Source organism: Lethenteron reissneri, chromosome 51 (genome assembly GCF_015708825.2).
Source record: "Lethenteron reissneri isolate LAM-NWPU_2019-01 chromosome 51, ASM1570882v1, whole genome shotgun sequence".
Taxonomy (NCBI): domain Eukaryota; kingdom Metazoa; phylum Chordata; class Hyperoartia; order Petromyzontiformes; family Petromyzontidae; genus Lethenteron; species Lethenteron reissneri.
Window position 1 is genome coordinate 9,523,155 of NC_083829.1, and position 21,229 is coordinate 9,544,383.

Consider the following 21,229-nt stretch of genomic DNA (forward strand, 5'->3'; position numbering starts at 1 on the left):
CAGGCGACGGAGCTTTGGCGAGCGGGCTATTGCAGTGCATCAGTGACCGCCGCATTATTGGTCAACCCAACTGTTTTACGTTGACGTCGGTCAGGATGAGCGAGCTAGAAACTGGCTGCTGCACCCCCAGGTATCATCGCCTGGACGTTGTCATGGCGGCGGTGGGTTTTTGGGCTGCAGTGGGTGTGCTGTGCTCTGCACTCCGTGTAGGATGGGAACACCCCGCTGCTGCTGGCGATGAGCAGCGGTGACCTGACCATGGTTGAGCTGCTGCTGAGGCACGGCGCCAATGTGGACAGCAGGAACCATGCCCGGCGGTAGGTCCCATTTTCACCCACCCACGCACCCACCTACGCACCCACCCACGCACGCACCCACCCACGCATCCATCCGCCCACCCATGCAACCACCCACGCATCCACCCACCCACCCACGCACCCACTCACCTACGCACCCACCCACGCACCCACCCACGCATCCACCCGCCCACCCACGCACCCACCCACGCACCCACCCACGCACCCGCCCACCCACGCACCCACCCGCCCACGTACCCACCCACCAGAATCGCACTTCCACTTTACCGCCTCAATCACAAACATCCCAGTCGGTGCGATACGAAGTGAAAAACGCACGCATGTAAAGTTCTTGATTGGCCAATTTTATCGTGAGAATCCACCTTTAAACTTAGCGGTGAGCTGAAACGGCAGGAGCAATGATGCTTGCACGTCGTCCATGATGCTCATCTGAAGTGCTCGGAGTACATTCTTACGTCAGGTGGTAGCGGGGAAGGGTCTTATGACAGAAAATTTGACCAGATCGTGTCGTGGCCAAGGCAAAACAAATATTGAATCAATTTTTATTATAATTATCCACTGCTGTTGTTTACATAGCCCATAATATTTAGTTCACGGCAACTGTTATCCATATCACTCCGACGTATGCTCTCGTACAAAACGTGACGAGGACAATCCTTTCCTGATGTTTGCATCTGTCCGTATTGCATCCTTGCCAACGCAGCCACGGCACGCACGACGGCAGATGTAAGCGGTCCTTCTGACCTCTCTTGCAGCAACCGAAATATTTAATGTCATCAACGGCGGCGTTCCCGTGCAGAAGACTCGCGGCGGATAACAGTGCGATCGGAGAGACAGCTGACGTGGCTGAGCTTTGTAACGCAATCGTTGCCACCCGGCGGTCTACGACGCCGCTCCCCCCCCCCCCCCTTTTTTTTAACGTGAGCAGGACCCCGCTGATGATCGCGGCGAGCAACGGCGAGAACGAGATCGTGAAGCTGCTGCTGGAGCACGGGGCCGACGTGTCGTGCAAGGACGACAAGGGCTGGTCGGCCGAAGACCACGCCGTCATTCATGGGCACCACGCGTAAGTCACAGGGAGTTACGCCCCTCCCCTCCCGCCCCCCTCGGTTGTGGCGAGTACAAATCCCCGTGCGATACCAAGGGGGTCTTTCAAATATTGTGTGCCGGCTGACCAATCGATAAAACGGGTGTTTCGCTGGAGGGTTGTGCCGCCACAGATTCGCGACGTTACCGGGCGCCGTGGCGCCACAACGCCTCTGCACGTGGCCACTCATCTGCGCATTTTTTTCCTACGTCTCTCTCGAAGCCGTGTCTTTACGTCTCCTCGAGCCATAACCTCCCCCGCGAGCCATCGCTTGGCGGGTCACCGCAAGAGCCGCTGGGTGCCCCATCTGGCCTGCGGCCCGCCAGTTGCAGAACTCGGGTAGACAGGGACTCCTCGACTTACGAACGAGTTAGGTTCCACAGGTCCGTTTGTAAGTCGATTTGTTCGTAAGTGCCAACTTTACTCCCGTCGATTCCAAACACGTTGTACGGCGTGGACACTAAACACGGGGAATGGCTTTAAAAGTTGTATAATTTGCTGGAGATGTAGATGCCACTGGTTCTTCACTTTCTGCAGATGTAGATGCCACTGGTTCTTCACGTTCTGCAGATGTAGATGCCACTGGTTCTTCACGTTCTGCAGATGTAGATGCCACTGGTTCTTCACGTTCTGCAGACGTAGATGCCACTGGTGCTTCACGTTCTGCAGATGTAGATGCCACTGGTTCTTCATGTTCTACAGACGTAGATGCCACTGGTTCTTCACTTTCTGCAGATGTAGATGCCACTGGTTCTTCACGTTCTGCAGACGTAGATGCCACTGGTGCTTCACGTTCTACAGATGTAGATGCCACTGGTTCTTCACGTTCTGCAGATGTAGATGCCACTGGTGCTTCACGTTCTGCAGATGTAGATGCCACTGGTGCTTCACGTTCTGCAGATGTAGATGCCACTGGTGCTTCACGTTCTGCAGATGTAGATGCCACTGGTTCTTCACTTTCTGCAGATGTAGATGCCACTGGTTCTTCACGTTCTGCAGATGTAGATGCCACTGGTTCTTCACGTTCTGCAGATGTAGATGCCACTGGTGCTTCACGTTCTGCAGATGTAGATGCCACTGGTGCTTCACGTTCTGCAGATGTAGATGCCACTGGTTCTTCACTTTCTGCAGATGTAGATGCCACTGGTTCTTCACGTTCTGCAGACGTAGATGCCACTGGTGCTTCACGTTCTGCAGATGTAGATGCCACTGGTTCTTCACGTTCTGTAGATGTAGATGCCACCATCATCACCTATTGCGCGGCATTTAAACTTACGACTCTCGGTCCGAGCAGGCAACTGGACATATGGACAGGTTTGATCGTATCTCTGAAAGTTCGTAAGTCTAATGTTCGTAAGTAGAGGAGTCCCTGTATAAATGAAAATCATGATGTCAATTGCTGTCACTGCCTATTAACATCTCGCATTTCACCGGCATTGGTTTAAAGCATGCCTGACTGCTGCTGATGAGACACTGAATGGCGAAACCAGTCTGGAGTTTTGCTTGTGTTGAACCAATGCTTCTGAGAAGTTCACTCCCAGAAGGCTGTGCGGCCGATAGGATATGTAACAAAAAATTCAGTTTGTATGTGGACAGCCACATGGGAAGTAGGCAGATTGTCGTTTGATTGACTTTGTCACTTGTATTGTGCTTTGACGTGGCGATTGTTCAGTGCTTGAGTTACAGGTCTTGAAAGCCATTGTAGCAGTATAAAAATCTATCTTTAAAAAATAGCACAATTAAAAAACCCTGCTATACGAAACATTACTTTTAAAAGTAGACTTTCTAAGTATGTCTAAAGCTTAAAGTGCATTGCATTCATGTGAACGTTTCCGTTTTTGAATTCGCCTCACATTTTCTACTGCTTGAACCGAGTGTTGCGGTGTGTCACATCTACTGCGTTGGAATTTTGTGCCGAGGAAGTGTGAGTCTGCAACGGGGCATTTGTTGACGGGGAATTCTGACTGAGTTGGTGCAATTTCCGCTTCCTGTTCTGCCCTTGGCACAGGGGTCAATGCAGGGAGACGCGTCTGCTCCAAAGCCCGGCTCGCCACATCGCCGAGTCCTCGCGGCAATGCCTGCACACGGTGTAGATTAGTGAGTCACAAGAAGGTTAATACGTCAGGCCTTAAAGCCTTAAGCTCGCAACACCCTTGCCAAAATACAGTAACGTAATCTAAAGCCCTCTGTCAATTCACACCTGGACGAAGGCCTTAACTTAGCTTTCTAAAGATGCTGCACATAGCAACAGTAATAATAACTTCAACGGCTGTTCACTCGCTCTGGAAAAGAGAGAGAGAGCGAGTCGGAGGCGCGAGGAACCACAGCCGAGTGAGACAGGCAAGCCGCCAGGTAGTGAGCCCCCTCAGCCTCTGGAGTCCTCTATATATATGAAGGTGTTAATCGGCCACTTAATGAGGTTCTACGTGTGGGAGGAAACTGGAGCACCCGTAGGGAAACGCACACACGCACGAGGGGGCAGCACTCAATCTCGTACAAGACGGGACAGGTGGAGTCCTCATTCGCTGTACTGCGTTCTCCTGGTGGGCTAGGCTAGGGCACCTCAACGCCCACGGGAAGGGAGTTTCACAACATTTGTGCGGTGGTCCTCCAACCCTAGCTGCCTCCACAGCGCTGGGTTGCAGGCGACGTGCGTAGCCAGTACGACATGCGTAGCCGACCGGCTTACCCGCGTCTGTCTTTGCATATGCAAAAGAAAATCACTCCAGGAACAGGATTTTATATATATAAAGATGACTGTTAATTATGATTTTTAAATCCTTTATATTAAGTTCACTTGCTTGCTTGCTTGCTTACGACCGTGCAAATCTTTCGGTCGTTTTTTAACCCACTTCCCGTGATCCAATCGAGCTGACATTTTGCACACAGACTCGTTGTGCGTGACAATGTATTTTCGTGAAATTTTTTTTCCAAAATTTTACACTTTGTAGGAAAAAATAAATTATATTTAATTACCAATTGCTTAATGGTGGTAGGCATTCATCTGACCCATAGGTGGCAGCCATCTCAAGCCAGAGGACGAGAGGACTCTAGCCGCCACGCATATAAAGGATTTATAGTGAAAAACTTTTTACGGGTTAATTTTTTATTTGCTGCAATCGCTCTGTTTGCCGTTCTGTGTGCTTGTGGTGCGTTTGGCAGGTGCTCTCACCTGATTGGGGAGCAAGGGGTCAGGGCTGCACAGTCACGGGTGTCCGTGGGCAGCACGGGGAGGGGCCCTGTCCTGCCAGAGCTGGGGGCTGCCGCTCGCTTGGGCATTCCCGCGCTCAACAAAGGTGCCTCGTGATTTCAATTGGACGAGTTGTTTGTCCTTTACTTGAGGCCAATATATTTTTTTTAGGGTCGGGCCACGTATTGATCTGCCATTGCTGTACACTCGTACATGTGTAGTGGGTTCCACGGAGGCACACACCTGAACTTGGAGGCAACACGTTTATTATAACACCCCCAACAGGGTTTCTACATAAACGTGCACAGGTACTAGACTCCAACAGGGTAACTACTTTAACGGGTCAGGTCAGCAACACGTGCCTGATCCACGATGCCGAGCGTAACGACCGAAGACCGACAAGACGTAGCACCGAGGGTTCCATCCCAGCAGACAGCCGCAATTGCTCTCGGGACCTCCCTTTTATGCCTCGCTCTGCCCTCTGGATCTCAGCAGAAGGTTCTCGACCAAGCACCACGTGTCCCTCAAGCCGCCACCCTTTGGGCCCCCTCGCTACCATGTCCCGGTCACGTGCCCTCTCGGGTTCACCCAGACTGTCACGTCCTCACGTGCCCTCTCTCTGACCGTCACCAGAACCAGGCCCCCTAGGGCAGCTCATATGCCATACCTACTCTGGTGTCAGAGAGAGGTTCAAGACACGCAGTTCCACCCTTGTGACAGCAGCTGGCGCTAAACACAATAGTCCAATTACGTCACTGCACATGTGACAAGTTTAATTTGTTTGGCTATAGCGGGTGTTGGGAACATCTTGTGACGTATATTTGGCTAAGTCATTATGTCGCCTAAAGCATATATCTGTGGGCTATTTGTAAGTAATGCGTTTAGAGTATTTGGCTGCTACAAACTTCCATATAATAAGCCACTTCGTTAAGCTATCATTTGTGGCCAGGCCGCTTCTGAAAAAGATCTCTATAGGTCTCAATAGGCCTTACCTGATAAATTAAATATAGTTTAGTTGAATGGTATACACACTGGAATTTTACCGCAGATGTTTGAAAGCGTGTCCTGTCTAACTGTCAACTTTGTTTTAATTTCAGCGGGAGAAGATGCTTCTCACACAGAGACATTGAGCAGGTACCAGAGTCCTCCTGAACCTACTGCAGTGTGCGCCTTGTATAGTATTTCGTCCATTGCTGTTGGTGCGATGGTTTGGATTTTCAGGTTGAAATCTCCTAGTTGATTTTATTCTTACCCAGGGAGAACTCAATTGCCAAGGATAGTCCCGTGTGCAAGAGGCTATCCTCGTCGCTTGAGTTCCACATCCTGGAGTGGATGTGATTACTGTCGGCATCGATGCCATTTCAGTTGGTGTCACGCATAATGAAGCAATTTTTTGTCATTGCCAATTTTCCTTTGTGCTCTGTCAGCGTCTGCGATGACAGGACCTTGGTGAAATCCCCTGCACTTGTGTCTTTTCCGTATCAATTCTCTTGTTCATTTTAAAACCTCTCTGCTCCATGTCCTTCAATTGCGTCCATCCGCACCTCCGATTAGCACGGCCGGCTGACGTACGGCGCGAAAGAGGTTCAACGAACATACCTACAAGGAGTCTCATTCACACGTTGTCAGAAACTCTGCACGAGTTGGTGCCGCGTTCTCCCGATGTTGCCGTCGACGTTTGTCGAGCGACGAGTGCGCGAGAGTTCCCGCGGGCCGCTGAGTGAGCGTCGACGCTTCCCCCTGCACCCTGGCCGCTGCTGTCGCTTTGCCCTGCAGGACCGGGGCCACGGCGGAGGAAGCCGCAGGCTCTTGGTGTTCCAGTGACGACGAGGACGTCCTCGACTTCAGCCCAAAGGTTTTTATTTTTTATTTAAACTGCTGCACGGTTGCTGAGCCGCAAGCTCAAAGCACCAAAACGCCAAACGGCCGGCAACAAATGGCACTATCGACGTTGTAATGGACCCCCCACCCTACCTCTCCTTCCCCATCCAGCCCCTTGCCACCCTCCCCACCCAGCCCCTCCCCACCCAGCCCCACCCTCCCCACCAAGCCCCTCCCCACCCTCCCCTCTCCACCCAGCCCCACCCTCCCCACCCAGCCCCCCCCACCCTCACCTCCCCTCCCCACCCAGACCCACCCTCCCCACCCAGCCCCTCTCTCCCCACCCAGCCCCTCCCTGCACGACGGACGGACACAATAATCCCCTGTGGGCTGGTGGAACCAGTGGGTTCCTACCAGTATAAATGTAAGCTTACAAGCACAATAACGTACTCCAATATGTTTGTGGTATATACCATATACATTTATCCTGTGAAACTGCAAAGTAAGCATAAACATTTCTGCTGTAATACTGCAAAGTAATAATGTTATACGGCATTCGGTGATTGCGTTGAACTCATGTTGAGCTTTCTCTTACAGAAACCTTTGAAACCTGACTTATCTAAACTCCTGTCAGTAAGCCAAAGGTTGGAAAGTGAAGGTAAGTGTGCACTGCGTTTATATTTAATAAAAACGAATGTTTTGCCGTGGTTTTTGAAATGTACGCGTTCCTCCTCAACGCACCCTTGACCAATGCAACGTTGCTAAGGCCGCGTGCCATTGCGGCTATGGAAGCCTTGTGTCGAGTGCTCGCTCCCCGCAGTTCCATCCCCCCTCTCGATCTGAAGCTAAACGGTGCCACTTTTCTGCAATTTCCCCTCCCTTCCTTGCTGGCAGCAGCCTGTTTCTGAACTCAAGTTGCCGCTTCTGTTTTTACATGACAATTATCGAGACATTATGATCTTGCCCCGTTGCATTCGCGCATAGATTACAAAATACGAAAAAGGATTTTAGATTTGAAGCTTTCGTGACTGCAAGGATTCATACTCTTAGGCTTTTTCGGTAAAGTCACGTAGGTAAAAAATTAAAATAAAATTCATAGAAGTAATAATAGAAATAAAATGAAATAATATAAAATACTAATAATTTTATTTCTATTATTCTATTAATTTTCTTTTTTACCTACGTGACTTTACCGAAAAAAGCCTAAGAGTACGAAAAAGGATGACATCAGAAGAGTTTGTGATGTCGTCTCGTTTGTAATTAATGTTTTAATTAAAAAAGTAAATGCAGCTGAGGCCTTGGTGTCCCCAGACTCCAGACCAGGCCTGCTCTACTGAGCCGGCATCGTTGAGATGCTAGGTTAAATCCCTGGCTTCTGGGTCTTTCTCTCTGTCGCTCAAGAGGTCCATAATGGCTGTGTCGGAGACACCGAGATCCCGGATTGGAGTTTCAAAATCCGGGGGTCAGATGCTCCGAGGCTCTACCCCCCGCCCTCTGCTCTCGCCTGAGCGGTCCGGCCCATCTCGCTAACCTCACACCAGGGATTCGGCCAAGCCAATGTAGCCTGGCTATACCTGCGGGCGTGGGGAAAATAGGCCCCTTGAATTCAGATGTAGTGGTTCTGTGATGTCATTTCCCGGGGCTTTTTCATGACACGGTGGTGCACTGCTCAGTGGCGGAGCTGCTGGTGGACATGTCTTCATCTCTCAATGGTACTGCCGGTGCCGCAATTGCAACGTAATCAGGGCGGGCCGAGGTGGGGGAGGGAAATAAACTTGCTCAGCCTATGAAAATCTGACAAATAATATATATTAGGTAAATAAATGAGGTTGAAATTATGAGATGTGTACATTAACTGAGGTTCGTTATTAATTAACACAATAAATATCAATCAGTCCAGTATTATTATTACGATTAAACATTTGCTTGTCTCACCACGCAGATATTTTCCACCATTTTGGCCCTTTCTCTTTGCGTTGCCAACGATGCATCCGCCACCCACACATGACCTCATCCAGCCAAATCTTGACTTAAAGCTTTCGTGACTGCAGGAATTCATCTTCTTGGCTCTTTTTCGAAAGACCCACGAATACTCATCCTGCCAATCACAGCTGCTGTGAGTTGCCGATCGAGCTCCAGCTTCGATTCCGAAGTGTTGTAGCCTCTGTTACAAGCGTCAACACAGATATGAACGCCGTTTTAAGCAGCTGTAATGCAGAAAAGTTGCACTGTTTAATTTCACCTCTACCCATTCGATAAAAAGCAGGCCTCATCGCCGTTCTATAGAATCCCTACCTGTCGTTGCTTTACGCATATTTCATTATTAAAGCGAGTCATCGTCCGCATGGCCATACGTTTACAACCCCACCGGATCTGTTAAGTTCGTTGCGAGTAGCAATTTTTCCATTCGTGCTTATCCCAGTTGTTCCCTCCCTATCCCTTAGGCTCTTCCGACCCCTATCCAGTCCCCGAGCAGGAGTTTGCCGGAGAGAGTGGAGATGAGAGGAGCGTGTCTGCACGCCCGCTCCCCCGCGCCTCCCCTCCCAGCTCCTACAGCCGTGTCCCTCGCCCTTCCTCGCCCGCACCCCGGCTAGATCCCTTCGCTCGTCCTGGTCGTCTCAAGGTAACCTACCCCCCGCCCACCCATCCCGTAGTGTCTCCCTCCGGTGCCCTGTCCTCCCCGGAGAGCTTGATTGGATTAGAGCGGTGAGCGGTGATCCTTTTTTTCCCCTCGGCGGTACGTTTCCCTCTCGGTGGCGCCGAATAATATAAAACGGTGGTTTCGTCGTCAGTTGAAGAAAGAGATGAAGCCGAAGAGGAGGAGGAGGAGAGAAGTTGGGATGAGTCGGAAGATATTGAGGATGAAGGAGAGAGCCACACCGTGGACGATGACGATTATGATGACGGCGACGATGTTGATGTTAGTGATGATGATGTTGAGGGTGATCAGGAAGAGGATCGTGAAGAAGCCTGCTTCATGGACGTCAGTGACAATACCGAACGTGAAGACAATAGTGCAGAGGACGACCCCGTTGTGTGTGGAGAACGTGTCGAGCGACAGAATACTGGAGGACGTGGACTTGGGGGAGCGAAACGCAACTGTCGGCCGCGGCAGAGCTGGGACGAACTGGAAAGTGAGAATCCAAGAAGCAGCAGCAGCGACGACTTTACAGAGGAGGATTGTGGACGTGAGGAAAGTGAGGTAGCGGCGCAGGACTCCGATGGGCGTGAATCTCAAGATACGTGCGTCGAACGCGCGGCGGATGAGAAGGCGGCACGACACCCCCGAGGCGACGGGGATAGCGAGGCCACAGCTGAAGGAGACGTTGGGGCGGAAACACGTTCAGCGGTGCACACAGAAGCGGAACCGAGCTGCCGCGTGGAGGAGGTTGGGGACGTGGACAGGCACCACGCTGCAGAAAAGACAGGAACTGAATTGGAAGGGGAGTTGAGCCAAGCGGGATGCGACGGCCTAGAGGCAAGGGGTCGGGACACGAATCAGGAGATTCACGGTGTGGAAGGAGGATGCAGAGAGGAAAAGGGAGCGGAGGAGAAGCAAGTGTGCGATCGGTCTGAGGAGGGGCGCGGTGGGTGCAGGGAGCGCGCTGCGAGTGCAGCGCGTTCGCGCGGGAATAGGGAAACGTGCGTGCCGGGTGGGAGCGCGGAGGAGATGGGTCATGGCGTTTGGGATGACGCACAGGAAGCGGCTTTCGAGGGTGACGAGGATGGGCGCTCGGACGAGTGGCAGAGTGAACGTGCACAGGATAAACACGGAGGGAGAGAACCACGTCGCGACGGGAGACGTACGCCCGAGGAGCAAAGCGGTGACGAGGGAGCAGCGGTAGGATCGGCCGTCAAAGATGACGGCGCAAGGAGGGAGTCGGCTGGAGATGACCTCGGTGTGGTGGGAGAGGAACAGGACCTCGTCAAAGAAGAAATCGAGGATTTGGAAGGAAATGGCCGTCGAGAGGAACTACGACTGCCCAGAAGAGGGGAACGAGATGATCGCGAAGGAAGATGTTCTGAAGAGCAGAGTGTGCATGTCGTCGGAGAGGACATTAAGATGGCAGGATCAGGCGTTGCAAATATGGACGCAGAGCAGTGTAGGGGTCTCGGCGAGATGTTTGGTGAGCGTCTTGCAGATGAAGATGACATAAACCACGAGGAGGAACTCCTCGTCGAGGATCGGAAGGAGGAGGAGGAGGGACGCGCGCGTGGGGACGGGGAAGGCCGTGGGCGGGGTGGGAGCGACGGGGAGAGCGATGGGGACGGGCAGGAAGTCGCAGGATCGGCTGAGATCGAGGAAGTCGTAGGGTCGGCGGGGATCAAGGAATTAGCAGAATCAGCAGGGATGGAAGAAATCACAAAATCATCAAGCATGGAGGAAATCACAAAATCAGCAGGGATCGCAGAATCAGGGATGGAAGAATTCGCAGAATCAGGGGTGGAGGAAATGGCAGAATCGGGGATGGAGAAAATCACAGGATCGGCGAGAATCAAGGAATTAGCAGAATCAGCAGGGATGGAAGAATCAGGGATGGAAGAAATTGCAGAATCAGGGATCAAGGAGATTGCAGAATCAGGGATGGGGCGAATGGCAGAATCAGGAATAGGAGTAATCGCAGAATCAGGGATTGAGGAAATTGCAGAATCAGGGATGGAGGAAATTGCAGAATCAGGGATTGAGGAAATTGCAGACTCAGGGATGGAGGAAATTGCAGAATCAGAAATCGAGGAAATTGCAGAATCAGGGATGGAGGGAATCGCAGAATCAGGGAAGGAGGGAATGGCAGAATCAGCAGGGATAGAAGAAGCACGCGGCGGTGCGCAAGTCTGGCAGGACGCTCCTGGCATGAGCTCAGAGGAGCTGCTGGAGATGGGAGCGGCGTCGTTGTGCGACGCTTCAAGGCACCCAAGTGGGACGCGTCAGGTACGGTGCTAGCAGCACGGGTTGCGCAAGCGGCTCATCGGGGCGAACCGAACGCAATGGCGAGCGCGTGTCGCGTCACCGTCGCCGCCTCTCGCGTTCTAACCACCGTGGGAGCGGCGTCGTTGGATAATCCTCTCGGTGCCGTTCTCGGTGGAGGTTCGCATTCGATTCGAGAATCGTTTTTCAACGCCGCGTGTGCAGCGTTCGTCAACCTCCACGCAGACAACAGACTCGGTCCCCTTTTGTTCTACATAGCAGAGCCGGCGACGCTCTCCTAGACGAAGGTGGGTCGTCTCCGTCTTGAGCTCTTTAAAGCCGCGTGTCGCTGCGTGTATTAGTGGCTCACCTGGTGAGGGTAACGCAGCGTGTAATTGTCACTCACCTGGTTAGGTGTAATGCCGCGTGTAATTGTCATTAAACTGGTGAGGGTAACGCCAGGTGAAACTCACCCGGTGAGGGTAACGCCGCGTGTGGCTGTCGCGCTTTGTGATTGCGTGAAGGCGGCGGACGACGAGGATGACGAGGAGGAGGACGAGGAGGAGGATGTTGCTGGGAGCTGCAGCGATGAGTCGCTCCACTCCGGCTCCCCCCGCGCTCTGGGGCCCCCGGGACCAGAGAAGCACGGAACCCGCTCCCCGCACACCGCACGGAGGGGTGGGCGCTTCTCTCACTCACTGCTCACCGCTTCTCTCTCTGCTGAGCTCACCGCTTCTCTCGCTCAATGCGGGCTCCGCTCACCGCTTCTCTCACTCACTGCTCACCGCTTCTCTCTCTGCTGGGCTCACCGCTGCTCTCGCTCACTGCGGGCTCCGCTCACCACTTCTCTCTCTGCTGAGCTCACCGCTCCTCTCACTCAATGTGTGCTCCGTTTACCGCTTCTCTCACTCACTGCTCACCGCTTCTCTCTCTGCTGAGCTCACCGCTCCTCTCACTCACTGCGGGCTCCGCTCACCGCTTCTCTCTCTGCTGAGCTCACCGCTTCTCTCACTGTGTACTCTCTGCTTACCGCTCCTCTCACTCACTGTGTGCTCCGCTCACCACTTCTCTCACTGTGTACTCTCTCCTTACCGCTCCTCTCACTCACTGTGTGCTCCGCTCACCACTTCTCTCACTGTGTACTCTCTCCTTACCGCTCCTCTCACTCACTGTTTGCTCCGCTCACTACTTCTCTCTCTGCTGAGCTTACCGCTTCTCTCATTCACTGCTTGCTGCGCTCAACGCTTCTCCCTCTCTCTGCCGCCCTCACCTCTTCTGTTTCGCAATGGCAGGAAACCAGAGGACCCGGAGGAAACTCATGCACAACAGGGGGAGAGAGAACACACACATTACACTCGCTCACACATACACACACATTTCTGGAGAATCATATTAACTTCACACACATATAAACTCGGGAATCGAACTCAGGTCCTTCTTGCTGTGAGGCACAAGTGTTACCTCTGCTCCACCCTGCCACCTGAATGCTTGAGTGATAGGGGCAGTGGTGCAACCGGCCTGGGATACAACAGTACGTCGTACCGGAACTTGCCAGGACACCGAATGTGTGTACAGGATACCCATCGAACAAAGACGGTCACCGGCTCCTGCGGCCGTCTGCTGAGCACGGCTGGCTACGTATGGCGCGAAAGAAGTTCAACATACTGTACAAGCATACATAACCGGCGCTTTTCCTCAACGGCTCCTGTTCCTACGCCGCGTTGTTTTTTCCGCAGAGGGGAAACGGCGGTGAGCGTGGCCTTTTGCAGGACGAACACCTTTCATGGCGGCACTCCTTCATTTACATTCCTGCCGCTTGGCCAGAATCATTCGCCACCAAATCCTCATCGGCTATCACGACCTCAACGTCCGCAGCCCCAGCTCCTTCACACCGTCTCTCTTTGCGGAGGAGGATTTTACGGGTAACGCTCGTTCACTCGCTCGCATTTTTCCGCGACGTTTCAAATGCGGGACTTTTCTCGTCACGATCCGGCGTTCCCAGACCTCATGGCGGCGCTCGGGCTGGAGGAAGAGGACGGAGGAGAGGACGCGGCAGAAGACGCGAACGGAGAAGCGGCCGGCACGGGGGAGGATGAGGACAAGGAAGACGACGAGGAAGAGGACGATGGACAGGAGCACGGAAGGTGGTCCCCATCGGACTCGGAGGTATTCACTTAATTTATACGTGTGCCATTCATCGAATCGGCATTGTTTAAGGTTAACCTTCAAGTCTGGATTGTTTAAGGGTAAGTTCAACCTTAAACAATGGGAATTCAAGCCAGATACAGCTTGGAGAGATGAATGGAGTTCTAAATAAATCACAAACAAACACCTTGTTATTCTTGGTTCTTTGTGAAATCCACAGCAAGAAAATGTTTTTGCTGTGGATTTCACACCTGATGATGATTGCTTGTGTTGCAATCGAAACGTCGTGAGAATTTTTATTGTTTTGTATTTGTATTATTTTATTATTTTCCTTCTACGGACTTTACCGAAAGAACCAACAATATGAATCCCTGCAGTCACGAAAGCTTTAAATCAAAATTTAAAACACCTTGTTGTGAAAGAACCAACGCAGAAGATCTCTGGGTTTGATCTTCCACGAAGCTCATGGTCCACCCTGAACCGCATTCGCACGAACTACGGTAGATGCGGACGCCAAATGGAGAATGAAAAACTCTCCGGTAGTAGTGTGCGACTGTGGTCACCCAGAACAGGCCGTAGCACAACGTATAACGACACAACGGCCCAATCCACAAACACGACGGAGACATCGCAGCGATGATACTCTCCGCTGCTCCTGATGCGGTTATCTGGCTTGACTACCTGAGTGTCAAATTGTAGTCGTTGCTCTGCATCTACATCAGCAGCCGTTTGAAAGAAGAAGAAGATTCCAAAGACTTTCATTTATTATCTTGTAACGATTAACATCTTCATGGCAAAAGCCGTCGATGCCGGTATCCTGCCCTTCCATCGGATACCCCAGCTGCTGCACGGTAGACACCTTGAGATGCGTACACAGGCTGAACAAAGACTGAGGCGCCATGGGCAGCGTCTAGAAGTATCCAGCAGCATCCCACCTTGTGCGACGCTGCGCCCAGCTAGCCACTACCACCGCTTATTCCCACTCGTGCTGCGACGTAGTTCCGTTCACCCAATCGCCTTCTATCCGATTCGCATCAGCACTGTAAACAAACTCGTTCCCGAATACATTCGTCACGTTGTGTCCAATTAGCGTTATGAAAACAATGCGTGGCATATCCGTTTAGCCTGCTGCCGCTATATATTTGCGACCATCGGTTCGTGCCGGGTCTCCTGCTCTGTCACCGATGCTCTTTGTTTTTTTTCCCAGTTCTCGGAGGCCGTGTCCGACAAGAAAGAAGCGCGGCCTCTTCAGAAGCCTCCGGGTCAAGAGACGTCTTCAAAGCCGTTGAGCGTCTTGAGCGGCAATAAACGTGAGCGATTCCCACATGCGTGACAGCACGACAGACCACGACGAGCGGGTCGCTTGTTTACTCCGGGAGAGCCAACAACGCCTTGGTAGGATGACTCCCGTTCGGGAGGTTCCCGCACGCGATACAAAACTAAGATATTATTAAAAGCAATGTACTCATACGGGACATGCTCCCCTGCCCATCATCCGTGCTGTGTTTGTGTGCAGCAAATGTGATTGATGATCTTGGCCTGGACGATGCTGATGACCTGGAGGGTAAGGAGACGCACGCTTTCATCCAACGCGTTCAGTCAGTCAAATTAGACGCGCACACTCACATCCTAGCTGGATCCCATGTTAGCTGGATGCCATCCTAGCCAGATGCCATCTGAGCCAAGTGCCGTGCTGGTCTTTCTGGCTAACTCCATTTGGGGATGATGACTCGTGAGCAATCGTCAGCAAAGTGTCTTTGTCCACGCTGCGTTGGCGGTGATGCACAAGGCTATTTGACTTAAACTCCAACTTCGTCAACAACGCTGTGACGTTTTGGCTAAATTGCCCTTCTTCAAAGTACATGTGCCATGCAAGGAAGTGTCGTCGACAAAAGTGATGACTTCTCCGGACGGGTGCCCGGTCGTGACCTGTTCGTCCTGCAGATGAAGTCACCTCCACAGAATGATTTCAGATTTACCTGAAGCACGTGCCCGGCCTTCCACCTCACAGAAGTTGGCGAACGTAGCCTGTGCTCAAGTGGCTTTGACACGCCCAGGGTCGGTGTAGTCAAGCTACCAATACGTCGTCATGTGCACCAACAGGGGCTTGCGCACAAACACGTCCATGTCTACTTACACCTCGTGCTCTCTTTTAGCCCCCCCCCCCCTCCCGATACGTTCCATTCATTGGCTACCACATTCTGATAAGCTCCCCCCCCCTCTTCCCCCTTAACTTGTATTTAAGAGCTTGCATCTTGGAATCCCTGCCTCACTTGATGCAGCAAATCTGGCTGTGACGGTCCCACCTGATGACGGAGACTTGTGTTGCCTCCGAAACGTCGTGATTTTTATTATTTTATTTTTATTAATTTTATTTTCAATTTTTTCCCTACATGGTGACTTTACCGAAAAAACTAAGAGCATGAATCCTTGCAGTCACGAAAGCTTCAAATCTAGAAGCTGCTTCAAGTGGCGTTTCCCAAACTCGGTTCCTCACGTCTGCCTTCCCAATTCGTACCGCGTGTGTTTATTTTTCCGTGCAAGGCCCACTTGACGTGACGTCACCTGGCGACTGCTAAAATAGAAACGTTGCACCGTGAGGGGGCACGGTTAAAGATGTTTCGGACGTCGTGGGTTAAACGCGTGTTCATTCTTTGAAATTCAAAACTTGTTCAAGTATCGGAACTACTAAGTCAACATTGGTTGACATTTATTGCATATTTTAACGATTGTTGATGTCCAGTTCTAACACCAAAAAGGTAGTGGTAAATGACCTAACGGTATAGAACCTTCATAATGAAGTCTTTACTCACACGTGTGTGTTCTTTCACCTGCAGATGCCTCCGAATGGGATTCCATGGGCAGCCGTTCCGAAGCTTCCCACGACGCGGGGCCTAGCCCGCTCAAGCCACCGCGTGCCCAAACCGCGGAGCAGACGGGTTTCCACGCGGGCCGGGACGCCGCCGAACCCTCCCAGCTCGCGCCCCCCTCCGTCCGCGGGGACACGCGGTCGCACGCGTCCCGTCCGGTCCAGGAGCCCTCGGGATCCGGGAGCGGCGGCGGCGGCGTCGACGGCGAGGCGGCAGGAACATCGCGTGACGCGCGCGCCGCTGGCTCCGCCGATGCCGTCGGCGGTGGCCACGCGCCCGCCTCGCCGCGGGAACCACGGCCCCCCGCCGATTTGGAACAAGCCGCGTCGGCGTCTTCAAGCAAGCCGCCGTCCCGCTTCGCGGGGGCGCTGGGTTCTGCCGCCGATCGCCGGGCGTCTCTCGTTCTCCCGCCGAGCAAACCTACGGCAGAGTCGGAGCCGTCCCTGTCGGTGGAAAGTAGCCCTCTGAAGATTGTGAAGCGTGAACGTTCAGACTTGTCGTCGCTGTCTGCGGAGAGAGTAGGCGGTGCCGCTGCAGGGAGCGGTCCCCGGACGTTGCCGAGTGTTCAAACGGCAGCCTTGGTGAACACCTCCAACAACAACAACAACAGCAGCAGCAGCAGCAACCTCTTCTCTTCTGCTTATATTGAGCACCCATCGAAAATTGAGGACAAATCAAAGGTTGCTTTTGGTAAGGAAATGGAACGCCGCGTTGCCGTGCATTTGTTAATTATCGGATAGCTTGAAGGGGTGGTGATTTGACTGCGAACGAAGGTTTACGGCAGTGGGTTCTCGAATTTCAAACGGGATGCAAAAATGCGCGTATGGAAATAAAAATAGCAGTATTTCCTGAAGAAGTGCATTGTGGACGTCTTGTCTTGGGTCACCTTCAAAATTAATGTCGAGAAAATGTGACCGACTGGCAACAGCAGTGATGCAGTGACTCATCAGCACAGTGTCGTCGCATAGTGGTTCTCAACATGCTTGCTATGGCGGCCCCCCCATGCCCCCACCCATCCCCATTCCAGCGCCAAAAAGCCAATTATTACGGTAACCAAGGCTACCATAGTCGGATCAAACGCCGACGCTTCGAGTGAACGACATGTTACTACGGCATTGCTTCGTGTTGCGCGGTTATGTCGCCACAACGTGGAGCTATCATTTGTGGCCGGGCCGCTTCTGAAAAAGAGCTAAATTGTTCAGTGGGCCTTGCCTGGTAAAATAAATAATAGTTTATCGTTTTTTTTAATAGCCTATGTGGTGAGCGTTGTTGCGTTTCATACGTAATCAAACGCAGTTTACGCTTTTGCTTCAGATGAGATCGGATCGCCGGGTGTCGATCCGGATGAAGACTTGTGCGAGACCTTCTCCTCCGGCGGAACGAGCCAAAGGGAGGAACTCGACGTTGAAGCAATTACCGATCAGAGGGTAAGCGTCTCGCCTAACGTAGCGGTGTAATGCATGAATAGTTGGTAATAGCGCGCTGCACAGCGGAGGCTCGAGGAAGAACCACGGACAAGCGGGAAGGCAGCGGTAGCCACGAGCTGAGCCCGCAACAGTGTTTGCCCATGCTCTGCGGTTCTTTACACATCAAGGTGTTATTGACCAATTAATGAGTGTTTACACGAGGGCGAAAAAATATCTAATATATACACAGAGTTATTGAAACTGCTTTCGATGAAGTAATTTCAGGGAAGTGTACGTAGGTGTTTAACATTTTCTTCGCTTTAGGAATGCCCTCGTTTGCTGTGCGGTGCGATCGTTAAACTTGATCAATTGTTCATTTGTATCGGGAGTCCGTTCATCAGTCGGTAGTTCAAATGCCCACAGGCTCACTGGGTTTCGATTTAAAGCTTTCGTGACTGCAGGGATTCATCTTCTTGGTTCTTTCGGTAAAGTCACGTAGAAGGGAAATAATAAAATAATAAAAATATCACATAATAAAATACAATTCTCACGACGTTTTAGCCACAACACAAGCAACCGTCCTCAGGTGAAGAACAGGGCTGTCGGAAAGACGCTACCGAAAGAACCAAGAAGAGAGAAAAAAGCTCACTGGGTTAAAGACAACAAACTGCATATCGCAATAGTTGCCGAATCGGCGAAACCAGGTGTAGTTGGGAACATGCTCAGTAGGTGTTGTAATAATTCTTGCCTGTTCAAAGTTAGATACACCAATTACATTGTGCAATACCCCCGCAAACAAATAATACACTCGGTGTGAATATGAAATTTTAAAGGTTTGATTTCTTCAATCTGAACCAATAGTGAGCGGAAATATTGCATTTGTTTTGTACACCGTGTATCACGACGAGATGCGAATGCTTATCTATCCGTTTGCTTATCTTCTTGTAATTGCACGCTTGCAAAAGGACGTAAGTAAAGTCGACCTTGCACCTGTGAGTAAAGGGGTGGATGATGAAAGTGATGAGCCGGCGCTTGAGGACAACGAGCAAAGTGTCGTTCACGAGGTTGACGACTCGCAGAGCCTGGAATCGGGAGGCCCCAAAGGAGCCGGGGCAGAGGACGATGGCGCCAACGAATCGCGAGCAGCGTTCGACGAGCAAGCCGACGGTCGCACGAGGGACGGGTGTGAAAAGCCGAAGACGGGCTCCGATGAAAACTCAGCGGACACCGGCGCTGCAGCCCTGCCACGCGGCGGTGAGAAGGCCACGGACTCGTCGAATCCCCAGCTCACCAAAATGACCCGTGCACGAACTGCCGAGGGAATCGCCGCGTTGCCCGCAGAGGACCAGAGCGATGTTGGTCTTCGTCGGACCAGTTCGGCGGGGGAATCGGCGCGACGCGGAGGAGGTGGAGACGACGATGGCTTCGTACGAGAGGACACGGTCGCGTTGTCGACACGAGACGGCGGAAACGACTCGTGCGCTGATGCGGTGGGTCAGAGCGCCGCAAGTCCGACGGCCGCCCGGGCGTGTGACGAAGACTTCGCGTCGTCCGAGAAGCCGCCCTCGGTTCCTACCTCCCCCCCCGCCCGGCCACCGAGTCTTCCCGAGGACTCGAGCTCACTCAACGTAAAGGCGTTAGTTCAAACATTTAACGAAATGCTTATGAAATCGGCGCACAAAGATCGACCGAGTAGCGGTATTGTTTTCAAAAGCAAACCTGTTGACGATGAACAAGGAAGCGCGTGCGTGTTAGCGAGCGCCGCCGCCGCCGTGGAGATAGATACCTGCGATGCCGCAGTTAATTCCGAGCTGGCGGTCGCTGTTAAATCATTAAATGAGCGCCGTGCACTGGACAAACCCGCACTCCGAGCTTGTCATCCCCGAGCTAACGACGCCCTTCCTTCCAATGAGCGGGGCACGCCATGCAGCTCCGCGTGGAGAAGCGCAGAATCCAATGTCGATTGCAGAAAGCAGTTCTCGGAAAAGGAATGTCGAGATGACATCGAGAGGTTTAACCACGAGGTCGATATGTTGAAGCAAGCTTTTTTCCATTTGGAAAAGCAGAATATTCATCTCAAACAGAAGGTACATGGTTTTGACGGTGTCACATCAAATCGTGTGCCTTCGGACTCCCGTGCGTTTTGCATGCGATAACGGGGAACTGGGTTTTCTTTCGAGCAATTGAAGGCATTTTTTAAAAACACGTCAGACCTATAAAAGCACTTTATGAAGCCTGTGTTAGTGTGTATTATGGATTACAAACAGTTACAATAACTTGTTGTTAACTCTAGCATTCTTTTGTTAACCCAGAGTGTCCGTTGCCATTCGTTTAACATTTCCCCGCCAAGTTTCATTCTCATCATCTCATACGTAGCGGCCTTTTTTCCAAATTTAATTCGTAGCTCATATTCACACATTAAAACGGACGGGTTCCCAAGCGGGCAGGATCTACTCTGCCTCTTATCTCAGTTGTTGGCTGAGGATGGCGCTGCGATCGGCGCTGTGCTTGTCCCTCCCTCCTCGTGACGGTGACGCGCACGCACCGGCACTGCCGCTGCCGCGTCGTTCCCGCGATTGTTTATCCAACATACTCTTAGTTTTTTAGGTAAAGTCACGTAGGTAAAAAAATGAAATGAAAATTTATAAAAATAAAATAAAAATCACGACGTTTCGGAGGCAACACAAGCCTCCGTCACCAGGTTCAAGTTCAAGTTAATGTATTAGGTGTAGCCCTGTGAGCCATTCGGCTCTTGAATCGGGTGCAACCGCAACAAACAAAAAACAAAACATGAACAAAAAACATCTTAAAGTGAAAATGTGACTAAGTGCAAACAGAAAATCCAAGAAAAGACAGCAAAATATTGGGACCGTCAAAGCCAGATTTGCTGTATCAATATATTTGTTGTATCAATATACAGCAAATCTGGCTGTGACGGTCCCACCTGATGACGGAGACTTGTGTTGCCTCCGAAACGTCGTGATTTTTATTATTTTATTTTTATTAATTTTAATTTCATTTTTTTACCTACGTGACTTTACCGAGAAAACTAAGAGTATGAATCCTTGCAGTCACGAAATCTTCAAATCTAGAATGTTTATCCAACACCACTGCGGTGACATCGCTGGAGTTCCCCTGTTCACCTTCTTCTCTGGCGCTCTGTCTCAACGGGGGCAGCACCTGTGATGACATCCTCTCCGTCCTTCTGTGTTCTCTGCCGCCCTCTTCACTTCGACGAATGCCCCTTTCCTCTCCCTCCTTTTTCTCTGCCATTGTTATTGTTGTTTCAGCTCACTCATCGGTTCATTTCACAATTCTCACGACCCAGATGTTGACGTTAGATGCTTATTGCTCAATTTGGTTGCGAGATTTTTAAACGATAATAACGGGTACGTTGTTAAATGCTTGAAGGCACGACAATGAAATCAGTTTGGGTGTGTCGGGTGGCCAGATCATCGCATGGCCTGACCCAAAAAGTCAGCTATAA

At 51.6% G+C, this 21,229-nt stretch overlaps 1 protein-coding gene across 7 annotated transcripts in view; it reads left to right on the forward strand.

Annotated features, from left to right (window-relative positions):
- LOC133355387 (ankyrin repeat domain-containing protein 26-like) overlaps positions 1 to 21,229 on the forward strand; it is a 69,694-nt gene that overhangs the window by 14,864 nt on the left and 33,601 nt on the right. For 4 of the 7 annotated variants that reach the window (XM_061572647.1, XM_061572648.1, XM_061572645.1 and 1 more), the window contains exons 5-18: positions 211 to 317; positions 1,246 to 1,383; positions 4,567 to 4,700; positions 5,692 to 5,728; positions 6,371 to 6,449; positions 7,013 to 7,073; positions 8,860 to 9,038; positions 11,846 to 11,999; positions 13,324 to 13,487; positions 14,674 to 14,776; positions 14,983 to 15,030; positions 16,304 to 17,026; positions 17,651 to 17,763; positions 18,708 to 19,829. In XM_061572647.1, coding sequence (XP_061428631.1) covers positions 211 to 317; positions 1,246 to 1,383; positions 4,567 to 4,700; positions 5,692 to 5,728; positions 6,371 to 6,449; positions 7,013 to 7,073; positions 8,860 to 9,038; positions 11,846 to 11,999; positions 13,324 to 13,487; positions 14,674 to 14,776; positions 14,983 to 15,030; positions 16,304 to 17,026; positions 17,651 to 17,763; positions 18,708 to 19,829 — 3,162 coding nt within the window. Of the gene's footprint in view, positions 1 to 210; positions 318 to 1,245; positions 1,384 to 4,566; positions 4,701 to 5,691; positions 5,729 to 6,370; positions 6,450 to 7,012; positions 7,074 to 8,859; positions 9,039 to 10,727; positions 11,346 to 11,845; positions 12,000 to 13,323; positions 13,488 to 14,673; positions 14,777 to 14,982; positions 15,031 to 16,303; positions 17,027 to 17,650; positions 17,764 to 18,707; positions 19,830 to 21,229 lie in introns of those variants that run through there. The other 3 variants (XM_061572649.1, XM_061572651.1, XM_061572650.1) reach the window with 3 other exon arrangements.